Source organism: Girardinichthys multiradiatus, chromosome 3 (genome assembly GCF_021462225.1).
Source record: "Girardinichthys multiradiatus isolate DD_20200921_A chromosome 3, DD_fGirMul_XY1, whole genome shotgun sequence".
Lineage (NCBI taxonomy): Eukaryota > Metazoa > Chordata > Actinopteri > Cyprinodontiformes > Goodeidae > Girardinichthys > Girardinichthys multiradiatus.
Genome location: NC_061796.1, coordinates 6,660,932 through 6,674,310, shown reverse-complemented (window position 1 = coordinate 6,674,310; position 13,379 = coordinate 6,660,932). Strand labels below are relative to the sequence as shown.

At 42.0% G+C, this 13,379-nt stretch overlaps 1 protein-coding gene across 1 annotated transcript; it reads right to left on the bottom strand.

Moving 5' to 3' along the window:
• Positions 1-1,826: 1,826 nt before the first annotated feature.
• LOC124866237 lies at positions 1,827-13,175 on the bottom strand. Its single transcript, XM_047361930.1, has 10 exons — positions 13,098-13,175; positions 12,148-12,617; positions 9,909-10,427; positions 6,340-9,782; positions 5,992-6,262; positions 4,686-4,883; positions 4,515-4,607; positions 4,248-4,434; positions 3,866-4,076; positions 1,827-3,772 (listed from the first exon to the last, which is right to left on the bottom strand). The coding sequence occupies exons 2-10, from the start codon at positions 12,569-12,571 to the stop codon at positions 2,525-2,527; spliced, it is 6,594 nt and encodes a 2,197-aa protein (XP_047217886.1). The 5' UTR covers positions 12,572-12,617; positions 13,098-13,175; the 3' UTR covers positions 1,827-2,524.
• Positions 13,176-13,379: the final 204 nt, after the last annotated feature.

The window sequence follows — 13,379 nt, the reverse complement described above, 5'->3', positions numbered from 1 at the left end:
TTATGTTTTGGATCATTGTCTTGTTGGAAGATAAATCTCCGTCCCAGTCTCAGGTCTCTTGCAGACTCTAACAGGTTTTCTTCCAGAATGGTCCTGTATTTGGCCCCATCCATCTTCCCATCAATTTTGACCATCTTCCCTGTCCCTGCTGACGAAATGCAGGCCCAAACCATGATGCTGCCACCACCATGTTTGACAGTGGGGATGGTGTGTTCAGGGTGATGAGCTGTGTTGCTTTTACGCCAAACATATCGTTTTGCATTGAGGCCAAACAGTTCGATGTTGGTTTCATCTGACCAGAGAACCTTCTTCCACATGTTTGGTGTGTCTCCCGGGTGGCTTGTGGCAAACTTTAAACGAGACTTTTTATGGATATCTTTGAGAAATAACTTTCTTCTTGCCACTCTTCCATAAAGGCCAGATTTGTGCAGTGTACGACTGATTGTTGTCCTATGGACAGACTCTCCCACCTCAGCTGTAGATCTCTGATCAGTCTTCTCCTTGTTCGAGATGAGAGTTTAGAGGGACGGCCGGGTCTTGGTAGATTTGCAGTGGTCTGACACTCCTTCCATTTCAATATGATTGCTTGCACAGTGCTCTTTGGGATGTTTAAAGCTTGGGAAATCTTTTTGTATCCAAATCCGGCTTTGAACTTCTCCACAACAGTATCTCGGACCTGCCTGGTGTGTTCCTTGGTCTTCATGATGCTCTCTGCGCTTTGAACAGAACCCTGAGACTAACACAGAGTAGGTGCATTTATACAGAGACTTGATTACACACAGGTGGATTCTATTTATCATAATCAGTCATTTGGGACAACATTGGATCATTCAGAGATCCTCATTGAACGTCTGGAGTGAGTTTGCTGCACTGAAAGTAAAAGGGGCTGAATAATTTTGCACGCCCCACTTCTCAGTTTTTTATTTGTTAAAAAAGTTTGACACATCCAATAAATTTCATTCCACTTCACGATTGTGTCCCACTTGTTGATTTTTCACAAAAAATTAGAATTTTATATCTTTATGTTTGAAGCCTGAAATGTGGCAAGAGGTTGAAAAGTTCAAGGGTTCAAGGGCCGAATACTTTTGCAAGGCACTGTATCTATAGAATAGTCAAAAAATGAATTTATTTCAGAATTTCCGTTTAAAATCTAAAACTCCTCGTTCATACAGATTTATTAGATGGTGATACGTTTAAAGAGTTGCTCTTCCCGTAACTGATGGTTATGGCTTAGTGCCAATTAAACCCCCCAAATTTGTGACTAAAGAAATCATAACATCAGAGCAACAAAAAGTATTTAAAAAAAAAATGTTATGTTCTGGGCTTCATAATCAAGGGAAAGGCTGCTGGCTTGATAGTTGTAAAGCAGAAAGTCACCGACATGCTCCACAAGGATGGTAAGCCACAAAAAGCTCAAGAAGCTGGCTGTTCACAAATTTCTGTATCCAAGCATATCAAAGCTGAGTGGAAGGAAAAAGTGCGGTAGGAAAAGGTGCAGAGGCATCAGGCTTAACCGCAGCCTTGAGAGGATTGTGAAGCAAAGTCCATTCATAGCATGGTAATTTATATTTATTTCAATACTTTTATATAATTATTTTTCTATGATAGTTAATGAGATGCTCCTGCACTGACTGCTTGTTAAAATGTCTTGGCTTACTGTTATAGAATAAAATAGAATAGAACAGACGTATTTTCTTAATAAACTGGAATCTTTGTTGTCGCAGTAGAAAACAAAAACATACACACTTTGAATATGTAACTGTCGTCTAATGTTATCATTGGACATTTTAAGACTTGTCAAAGAAAACCTTAAATCAACAGGGACATAAGTTTTCACTCCATTGATTTTTATTGTCTTTTTAATTTGGAATAACACTATAATTTATGGAATTGAAAATAAGGTCATCATGACTAAAAAATAGATCATGTAAAAAGAACATGAGATACAACTAAAAAAATTCTGCTTACAATGTTTTGCAACACAGTGAATGAAGACGTTTTCTTTGTTTTATTTCCATCTGAAGGCGAATCTCTATTTACAATTGCCCAATGAGTTAATAAGCCACAACAAATCACCCGTTTAAACTGTATAGCAACAGTCCAAATAAGTCATGGCACTGCCAGTAAAAGCCATCATGTAAAAAATGTAAGGATGGGGGAGCAGTTTTTACATACATCATAAAGACAGACGTACATTCTAAAATCAGACAGCAAGTTATTAAAAACACAGGGTGAAGACAGTTAATGGCCTGTACTAGTATAGCGCTTTATCAAGTCTGAGGTCCCCAAAGCGCTTTACACTACAATCAGTCATCCACACACTGACAGTGGTAAGCTAAATCGTCGCCACTGCTGCCCTGAAGCAGAGTGACAGAAGTGAGGCTGCCACTGAGCCCACTGACCACCATCAGCAGGCAAGTAGGGTGAAGTGTCTTGCCCAAGGACACAACGTCTGAGACGGACGTCGCTGGGCTCGAACCGGCAACCCACCGGTTACAGGATGACGCCCTACCACTGCGGCCCACTACTTATTTTGTGGACTCTCTTGATTATGAAAATTCAAAAAGCAGTTGTGGTTGCGTGAGATACAAAGAAAGACGCAGCACTTAAGGCATAGCACTCGCGATGTTCTTTGACAGTCCCCAAAGCGACACCTGCCGCCTTCTCCCTCTGCAAGCTGCTCCGGCCAGTGGCCAGAACCGTCGTACCGTGTTGCTGCGTCTGGCAGAGGACTCTCCTCCAGCAGGACTGGACTGGGAGTTTCGCTTGTTGCATGGTAAGCATTTTCCTCAGGAGGCTGAGGGGGAATTGAGTCCTGGGTGTCTGAGCCGCTGGAGAGAATCAAAGCCTTGGACACCTCCAGTCTGAAGGCAATGAACGTCAGAGGGGCAGATGCTGCTCTTTGATCCTGCCGGTACAGGAGCCAGGAGTTCACCAGGGCCACATCTGTGAGGTGCCACAGGACCGCTTGGGGCCAGCAGGTTGGCGAGGACACCATGATTGGGGTAGAGTACAGATTTTGCAAATCTCTGTTGAGACGAGCTGACATCTGGGCCTTTTCGAAGCTGTCAATGAGTGAGACCATGTTCCTCTGACCATTCCCGGCGGTAGAAAGTATGAAGCCGCAGTGTGTTCTGTGCAACATCAACTTTCCATCAGAGCTCACAAACTCATCCCCGATCTGTCCCCGCACTCCTCCCACCCTGCCGGCTCCGTGGATCCCAGCAGCTAAAAGGCACTCGAGCGTGGCAGGGGTGGAGAGTTCCTGTTTACAGAGAAACACCATACTCCCTTTGGGGACAATTTTTTCTATTGTGTCTTGTTTCTCTGAAAGATCCAGTTCAAGATCCATGTGTGTGATTAAACCATTAAGCCCGATTAATGTAGTGCAGTACAGAGAGGGCCTGCTGTCATAAATCTTCCCAGTTAGAGCTACTGGGTACTGGTCTACAGCATAATCCCCCCGCTGTCTTAGGGACCGGCATCCTGCATTGAAACGATGCAACAATGGACGAACCTTCCATAGCGGATCAGCCTGTGTTTGTGAACTGTTCGAATCAGCCGAGCACCGACTGTCACTATGGTCAGAAACTAAACTTTGACTGCTTCGGTGAGTATTACCCAGCTGTTGACCTTTAACATTTTCTTTTGGATCGTTTGAAGAACAAAGCTTCAACATGTGAGACAGCTCGAGGAATCGGTTCAGCGACATGGCTTCAGCTATCAACGGCACTTTCGTTAGGTCTTCCCAATAGAGCTTTGCACTGGGAAACTAAAAAGAAACAACACACGAAAGAAACATTTTTTTTGGTGGTCTAATATTTAACAGCTATAGTCATTGAGAAAGTTATTGAAAAATACAGACCTTTAGGGTTCCCATCGCAACATGTATGCCAACAAAGTGTGCAACTTCTCTGCATGTCACAGGATTTGGCATCTTGGAAAGTTTATTTGTGCAACTGGCAATTTCTACCCATGTATCCCAACTAAAATATTCAGAGAAGTAATCAATAGGCTTTTTTGTCCTGTTGTCAACATGTGGTGCTTGAACATGCTTTGGTGAATTTGGCAAACCTCTGGAAAAAGAGAGAGAGAAAAACACATTTCAGACCCATAAATGGGTGCTTATACATTCATCCGTTATATGAAACCTCTTTCTTACAACTATAAACAGCAAGCTAAACTAAAACATCTAGAAGAAGTTCTGGTTGTGCCCCAGCTTATGAGAAAACAAAGAGCTACTGTACTTTAAAGAGGCCTGATGTGGCAGCTGGTTGCTGCTTGTTTGGTCCTGGTTGAAGTAAGCCATAATTTCTGCTTCCTTGTCCAGTTGAGGCTCAGATAACTCAAAACTACTCGTGTCTTCGTCATCAGAACCCTGGAGGAGAAAGTCCCGGAGATCTGATGGGTGCTGCCACTCAGAGTCTGATGCGGCTGAAAGATTAATGAATATTTTTTCAAATGAAATGTAATAAAATAACTAATTACCACAAACTGTAGAAAAATTAACAAACCATGTCCATCTGTTAAGTCACCGACATTTCGTTCGGAAGGAAGACCTGGTACTCCTGACTCCTGATAGCTCGGCGGAGATGATCTTCTTTCATCTATTTTTTCAGGTATAATATTAAAATGGAATATTTGGTAAAAAGACGAACGTTAACCTGGTTAAGGCAGATACTCACTTGCATTAGAATCTGCACTCTGAGGGTCTGTGGGGTTTGCATTACCAGACCCCTCAGGGGTTGAACTTCCTGTGCTGGTTGTGGTGGCCTCCAGTAGGACCTCCCTCACCTCCTCCTTTACCGGGTAAAAGATACACTGGTTGGAATTGAAGTCCGGAGTGATACGACAGTCCTTCATTGTTTCCTCACTCTCTGTCTCTGAAAACAGAAATCCCCAAATATCATTCATCCATTTGTCACTACTGGGCTTACTGATTCGTGTTCAGTCTTCTGGAGAGTCTAAATCATAAACTTGATGCATCCATTTTGTAATTTGATTAATTTTTTGAAGTAAAGACACTAGAAATGTCTGAGTTAAGAGGAGTAGGGGTTAAGTGACCTCCCTTTGCAAGGAGGCTAAATGTAAAGGCAAAATATAAGTCTGCAAGCTGTACAAGCCAATAGAAATAACATAGTATGATTATTTGAACTTTTCATTGATTAAGAAATAAAAAGAAAACACACATTGTGTGAAACGAACATCCCTACAAACTTTGTCAGACTTGTTTGTAATATACCATATTCAACTGGTCTAAACTGTCAATATCTCAATATTTAATGCAGTGCAAATAGTTTAATCCAAAGAGCTATATTCAACAAATAACATTTCATTTTCAAAATTCATGGTAGTTTTTTTTTTAAACATTTCATGCTCCTGGATTGCCAGAAAAACATTTAGCTTCTGTCTCTTTAAAAACAGCATCCTGTTGAGCTCCATTCCCCTTTAATCACTCAGATGTTGCAAAAATTAGTAAAAACACATGTAAAAATTTTAAAATGAGCATAAACATGGGTAAAAATGCCAGACTCTCCGTCCTCAAATTTTCAATATAAAATATTAAAATCCACTCTGAATTTCAGGTACATATTTCTACAGTGATAGGGCTTTGAATATGGAACCTGAAAAACACGTGTGGAAGGAAGGAAGGACACAAGGAAGTAAAGACAGGGGAGATACAAAGGGGTAAAGAAGGAAAGATAGAACAGAACACCACAAGAAAGGAAGGTTGACATAGAATGGAATGACTGAAAGGTGGTTTGACTTCAGAGTGGAAAGAATGAAGGAGAGAAAGTCACAAGGAGGGAAGAAGGACGGACACAAAGAAGATTTAGGACAGAGGGAGAAAGGACGGAAGGAAGCATATATGGAAAGTAGGTACGCATGTCAGTCTGACTAGGGCACCTAGGTTTCTTATTCTGTGCTTTGAGGTTGTGTTCTGATTGAACAAAACCTTACGAAGCATTATGCAGGCTCTTTGATACTTACGTGGAATATTTGTGTTTTCACTGTTTACTGGTTCCACATTCCATCGCATGCGCCTACTTCCTTGCACACCCTGGGTATCATTCACCAAAGAGTTTCTTTCCTCTTTCACCAAGATGCTTCTTATATCTTGATGATGCTTTGGCTGCACACTGGAGCGCTGTCCCCTTTGACAGGTAGGTGCAACAAACAGAGGATCTGAGCTGTTCTCTTCAACTTTGATCTCCTGGTCTCCGAGAACTTGAACCTCATTTTCAGCAATGCTGCCCAAACCCTGGTACAAAAACAAACATTGAAATATAACCACAGTTAAAGTACAACCTTTTTCAAAGGTACAATAAACAAACTAACCTGTGCTTGACTGCTCCTTCCTGTTGCCAAGCTTGTCTCCCTGTCAGCTGTTTCTCTTTCCCTAGAGGTAAGGAACCTCTCCAGGATGATGCCTGGAGACTGGTCACTCTCTCTCTCCTCTTCTCCCTGCGGCCCTCTGTCATTCATCACCTCCTCTAAACTAGGGGTAAGGGACCCCAGCTCCAATCCAACAGCTTCTTCAGAGGACTCTTCGACAGTTGCACAGACAGAAGGCAAAGATGGAGCAGGGAGAGTACCTTTGATGGTGTTGAACTCAGGACTGGTCTGCGTCTTTGTGCTAATCTCTCGGTCAACGGTTTCTAAATCAGAGAAAATTGGTTGTTTCTCATAAACTATCCGGCATTCATCTTTTTCATGCTCTAACTCCTGTCCTGAACTTTTATTTGACATCACATCCTTGTTGAGAAGTCCTGCTCTTCTATTCTGACCTGTCACAGCAACTTCCTTCTCTGTCTCTTTTCTCTTCTGGACCAGAGTTTCCTCTTCCTCTTCTTTGACTTCCACATGATGGGTAGAACATGACACAGTCTGAGAGCTTAGACTAATTTCTCTTGTCTCATTGTTGACTTGCTCATGGCCCTTGTCAGTGATTTCACTCTTAGACCTGTAAACTCTGTTGGATTCAATTTGGGGAACAGGATCCTCTCTCTCTTCCTGCTCTCCAACAGTGACCAAATCTACTTCTAGAAGTAAATCTTCCTTGAAATCCTCATCTGAGATTTCTTGAACATTGGATTCGTAGCTGAGGTTTTTAGCAGGATCTTCCTGTTTGTCCTCATCTGATGCTAAAGGTTTTCCGGTGTCAGAGCTTTTTGTCACATTTGGCTGGGTCTCCATATTTTTTGGTTTATCAGATGAGGACTGAAGATGACAGGAGGTACTAAAGTGATCTTCAGTCCCACTTTTACTTTCACTCTTGTGTTCATGGGTACTAGTTTCAACATCCTGAAGTGGGATTTGTAGGGATGGAGATGGAATTAAAGCTGGAAAGGAGACACCTCGATCACGGTCTTCCAACGCCATTTCCCCAATCTCAGGCTCAGTATCCCAGTCTGTGGGAGCATTCATCACCCTAACCACCCCCCCATGCTCTTTCGGGAGCCGGTAAAGATCGAATCCAGAGACGCCCTCAAAGATGTTTCCATTGGTGTATGTGAGGCCAGGACTCTCAATGACGTGTGCTGTTGTCTTGTGCTTTTGAAGTGATGCAACTTCACTGAATTTCTCCCCACAGTCCTTGCATTGCAAGGCACGCTTTGAAGTTATCACTCCTTCAGTTTCAACATTCAAAGGCGCTTTACGCTTCCTGGTGGTCTTTGGCCTGGTGGGTACCGTCTCCAGTTGTTGACGTGTAACTTGTAGTGACGACAACAGGGAAAGACCCTTTTTCTGGGTTCTTCCACCTTTTTTCTTCCTACCTGCCGGTAAATTATCAGTGGACTGGAAGTCATGATGTGAATCCTCCTGAGTCGGGCCTGATGGCTTTGAAGTGTCTAACTTGTACACTTTTAATTGGGGCTGCTTATGACCCTTCAGTAAAAGAAGAGAGTCTTGATTAATGTTTGAATCAATGGCTTCTGCTTTTTTGACTTTTTGTGCTTTTGACAAGTTTTTCTTTCCCTTCACTTCCCTTGGACTCTCGGGCTGATCTTTTTGTAAAAGTTTTGTAGCTTTTTTCTTTTTAAGCATATGTGGGGCTACAGGTTTCGGCTCACTGATATGCACTACATCTCCCTTAGTTTCTTTCTGCTTTTTTACTTTCTGCTTCTTCACATCTTCTTTGACTTGTTTCACCTGTGGAGTATGAATGGAAGGCGATTTTATGTCACTTCCTGATAACGTGTTCTCGGCCTTCTCCTTCTTCCCCTTTCCCGTCTTCTTCTGTGTTTGTACTTTCTGTACTTTCTCAGGGAGTTTTTTAGGAGGTGTTTTACTTTTTATCAAACTGTCCTGTATCGGCTGATGTTCTTGTTCTGGCTTCTTCTGTTTTTTGGATTTTTTGTCCTTGCTTTGTGGACCAAATTTGACAACAAGACAAGACTTTTTAGTTCGCTGGCGCTTTGTGGGCTTGGCATCAATCTGAAAATCGTCTTTGTATATAGATCCAACCAGGTCATGCATATATCCTTGGAAAAAAAACGTCCTTGCTGGTTTTCTTTTTCGCACCTTCACTAACTCTTGGGCTGACATTACGCTCACAGGTAACTCAAAGTTTTTCTGATCCTCTTTAGTCTCTAATTTTGACAGATAATCTTCTTTAGCAACTGGGTCTTCAGAGAGGCTACTCTTGTCTTCTGCTGGAAATTTTTCACAAAGATCCTGTTTGTCCTTTTTATTTGTCTTTTTATTAATCATAGGCATCTGATCTAGATCTACTTTTTCTGCATCTGAATTTATGTTTTCTTTGGAGGCAGTTTCAGGTTCACTTGGAGCTTGTGTGAGTATTTCTGGTGGAGCAGAAAGGCAAGAAGATAGGTCCTGTTCCTCTGAGTGTGTTGATGTAAGTTCAAACTCACCTGTGGTTGTAAGTGATGGGACCGGCATGTTTTTCTCTATTGCATCTTTTACAGTATGACCTGGAGCCTGATCAGAAGATTCCTGCTCTGTGGTTTGACCCAAAGAGGAACTAACCTCAATTTGTGGTTCAGTTTGAGACTGTTCCAGTTCTTCAGCTGGTATTAAAGCAGGGGTGAGTTCTAGTATGAAGGTTTGCTCAAGGTTTTCCTTGAGATCTGCTGCCTCATTCTGACAAACACTTGGATCAGTGTTCATTGGGCTAATCTCAGGCTGTTGAGGGTTCTGATGCATTGCTTCTCCTTCAAGTCTTTCAGTGTGTTCAGCCTGAACGAAGGTCAGCTCTACGTGTTCTCCTGCCACTACATGAGAGCCTAGATTAGAGAAGGTGGGATTTTCCAGCTGTCCCTCTGGAGTAATAGGCTCCAGTATAACTGTTTGCTCCATCGGGTCAGCTGAAGGATCCAGTACGACTGTCCTAGATTCTGCTGGTTTCAGTCCTATAAAATCTATCTGTGGTGGACCCAAATTTAAATCAACCATTTCTGCTGGTTGTGACACCTGCTGCACCTGCAGTGGTGGGGCATGCGGTGGCACCTGCCCCAGTATAACCACTTCATTCACTTTCTGCACATTTCCCAACGATTCAATAAGTTTCCGAATCTGCTCGGTGTCAATATTGGCGTCGACTTTTTGCAGAGGTCCGTTGGGCTCCACTTGCAGTAGTGTCGGTTGAGAAATACTTATTGGAGTTATAACAGGGGTATTTTGTTTCACCTCTAGCCCGGCTACCGGGGGTTTAGTGACTGTAGCAAGTTTGTGCTTCGTTTTCATGTGATGCTGCCGTGTTTTGGAACTCTTGAAAGTTGCCTCGCACACAGAACAAAGGTAAACTTTGGCAGAAGCATCTAAAAGTGGAAAAAATAGGAGGCATTTCATTTATGAGGCAAAACATTACTATCCATCCATATTATGCTGTTCAGACTTTAAAATGTATAATAAAAACATGCTGGAGACAAAAACAGGCTTCCTACCATCAGTTTTCTTTGTTTTTCTTTTTGCTTTTGACGCTGTGCCCGCTTCATCTACTTCAGCTCCATCTAAGGAATGTGATTCAATGTGCTTTTGCAGAAATTTGGGTAAGGGGAACCTCTTTCCACATTCCTTGCAAACATAAGGCTTCTCTCCTGAGTGCGTGCGCTGATGATACCTCAACAACGTCAGTGTCTTGCAAGACTTGCCGCACTCATTGCAGGCATAGCCGTCCTGCCCAAAGTGAATCTTCTTATGAGTTGTAAGCTCTGACGACTTCTTAAAGGCCAGACCGCAGATCGGACACTTGAAGGGTTTTTTGTCCGGGTGGGCCTTCTGGTGGGCCATGAGGTCTACTGAGTTTGTGAAGTGGCGGTCACAAACGTAGCAGGCAAAAAGCGAATTCCTCAGGATGCACTGCTCGTACTCGGCAGGGTGGCTCTGCTTGATGTGACGTTCTTTGCTCTTGAAATCACTGAAGATTATATGGCACTCTATGCAGTGCAGAGAGAGCTGAGACGCTGCAGGAAAAAACACAGGAGAGACATAAAGTAAACAAGCACCAGTATTTGTAGCCTTTTTAATTATTAATTTGTAAGAAATATGACCCGGAGCTGCAAGTGGCTTTTTGGACCTTCCACAAAGGCTAAAAATGATAAATAACCAACTAATGTTTTAATTATAGCTGTTGCTGAACAAAACAGTACAGGATTCACTTGAAGATGAACAGATTGTTTTTTTAAATCACCCAAATAATCTGTTAATGTGTATAAGTACCTGCATACCGAAAATCAACTGATTTGATACATGAGCAAAATCTAGTGTTTGTTAAGAGAAATGAAAAGAAAATGTGATTTCAGAATTTAACAATAATAGTTTGAAAACTAATGTAAACACAATGCTTTTTTGTTTGTGACAGAATATTCTCAGTAGTTTTTTTTAATAGTGTACAATTATTCTGCAGCAATGAACATGACTGATTAAGGACCATTACATTTGAATTAACTGATATGTATTCTAACGACTGAACATGGGTAAATATATATTTTTTTTGTTATATTTCCTAGCAGTATCTAAGAACATTCTGAAATTATATATTTTTGTGATTCTAAATATAAGCTATTAACAGGTTACAATGTAAACTGAGGGACATAAATTACTGAAGTAATAATCTTTGGACCAAAGGAAGAGCGTTTAAAAGTTAGCACACAGCTTCAGTTAATACAGCTAGAAACCACCAATCAGGTTTGAAATCTGGTGTAGTGATGGACTCAGACCTGAACCTTCAGAGACACATAAAGACAGTAACAAGGTCGGCCTTCTATCACCTAAAGAACATCTCCAGGATTAAAGAACTAATGTCTCAGCAGGACCTTGAAAAACTAATTCATGCGTTCATCTTTAGTAGAATTGATTACTGCAACGGTGTCTTCACAGGTCTGCCTAAAAAGTCGATCAGACAGCTGCAGTTGATCCAGAACGCTGCTGCCCGCGTCCTCACTAGAACTAAGAAAGTGGAGCACATCAGCCCGGTTCTAAAGTCCCTACACTGGCTCCCTGTAGCTCAGAGAATAGACTTTAAAATAATTATGTTAGTCTATAAATCACTGAATGGCTTAGCACCAAAATATATTACAGACTTGTTGTCAGTGTATCAACCACTCAGACGTCTCAGGTCATCTCGCTCAAATCTACTCTGCATACCCAGAACCAGAACCAAACATGGAGAAGCAGCTTTTAGTTATGCTACACTAATCTGGAATAAACTGCCAGAAAACTGTAAAAGCGCTGAAACCCTAAGTTGCTTTAAATCAAGATAAAAAACTTATTTCTTTAGAGTGGCCTTTGACTGTGCCATCTAGGCATGATTAGTTGCGTTTTCATTCCAATTTTCCTTTCATTTTCTTATCCATCATTCTATTCTCTTTATTTTTTTAAATAACCTCTATTTGATTTTCCGTATCATTGTAATGTTTTTCCTGATGTACAGCACCTTGAATGCCTTGTTGCTGAAAAGCGCTTTTATAAATAAACTTGACTCGACTTGACTGTCTATATTCCTTGTTTAATAAACCTTTATTTATCCAAATAAAACAGGTAATTGTTCAAAGAGGAGAATTTGATGTTTCTAAACCAGTAAGTAACTGAATTGAAAATGATCAAATGTCAAGCAGAATTGTAATCAACAAAGCTTTCAAAGTTTTAAATGTTAAATTGCTTGATTGCAAGTAAAGTACTCACACGTGAGAGGCATGACCACTGGCTTTGACATGTCCATCTTCAGAGGATCTACCATGGCCTTCTTGGAAAGAACATATTTCCTTCCATCACTTGCACCTTTGCCCTGTTTCTTCACTTTCTGCCCATCACTTCCAGGACTTGTAACGCTGTCAGTAACTGGTTCGGGCTGGGCATCGGGCTTTGCAGTAGGGTCCGTGTCCCACTTTCCATTATTTTCCCGGGACTCAGCTTGTGACTGGACACCAGGCTTTTTCTCCAGTGGTGGAGTTAGGGCCATACTTGGTGGTGCCTCTGCTGCGGTTGTGGTCTGAGCGGGAGCATCTGGTTTGCTTTGCGTTGGTTGAGTCTCAGGGTGATTTTGATGCTCTGCAGCCGATATGGCCGCAGGGTTTGACTCAGGGTGATGTTCTGGTGAACTCTGCATGGCTCTCTGCTTCACAGCTTCTCATATGCAACAGTAAAATCACCTCCTTCAGAAAAACAAACATGCATTCCTCCTAACTGTACAGATACAAAATGCATTCAAATGTATGCACAGCAGTAGCTACACATAATAAAAGCAGAAGGCAGCTTTATCCACAGGGGGGCAGCTGGACACAGAGCTTAAAACATTTGAATAACAATAGCTTATGGGTATATATGTAGGGCGCTGGTGGAGGCTGTTCTCAAACATGGAGACCTTGAAATGACAGATATGTTTTGTTTTTGCTTCAACCTAGCATGCTAAGAGCTTTCATGATTAATCTCTTCGCAACAGCATCAGATACACAGACAACAATAGCCCGGCTAGCGTAATTCACATATTTGGGTAAAATCGGGGTGCAGATCTTCGCCTCTTCCATCTGCTACGGGGTCAGAGATGCCAAACATGCGCTCGTTTTGCCCTTCTTCCTGTTTCATAAACACACGCTCAGCCTTTAATGAATAAGCGGGATGTAGATATACGTTACCTGGCCTGACTCGGCCGGCCAGAGATCTCTCTGCGTCGGTTCTCACAAAGCCACCACGGAGCAGCTGCAGGCAGCGGGACGTCACGTCGGACAGAGGACGCGCGGCAGGAATCATGGGATATGTGGTTTTTTTAAAAAAAATCATTTTCTATACACTGAAAAGCTCCAGCAATAATTCATTATTTTTCTACCCTATTGTGTTTGTGAGGATTAACAGCACGGTAAATCCTATAACACTGACGAGAATTTCCTGTCATCTACTTTACCAACGCACAGGCGTTC

What these genes read in the sequence shown, in the direction of transcription:
- LOC124866237 (XM_047361930.1), bottom strand. Translation starts at nt 12,571, where the DNA reads ATGCAGAGTTCACCAGAACATCACCCTGAGTCAAACCCTGCGGCCATA. An exon ending in GAGTGCAGATTCTAATGCAA is followed by an intron (nt 4,608 to 4,685) that starts GTGAGTATCTGC and finishes CTGAAAAAATAG; the next exon opens with ATGAAAGAAGATCATCTCCG. An exon ending in TTGCGATGGGAACCCTAAAG is followed by an intron (nt 3,773 to 3,865) that starts GTCTGTATTTTT and finishes GTTTCTTTTTAG; the next exon opens with TTTCCCAGTGCAAAGCTCTA.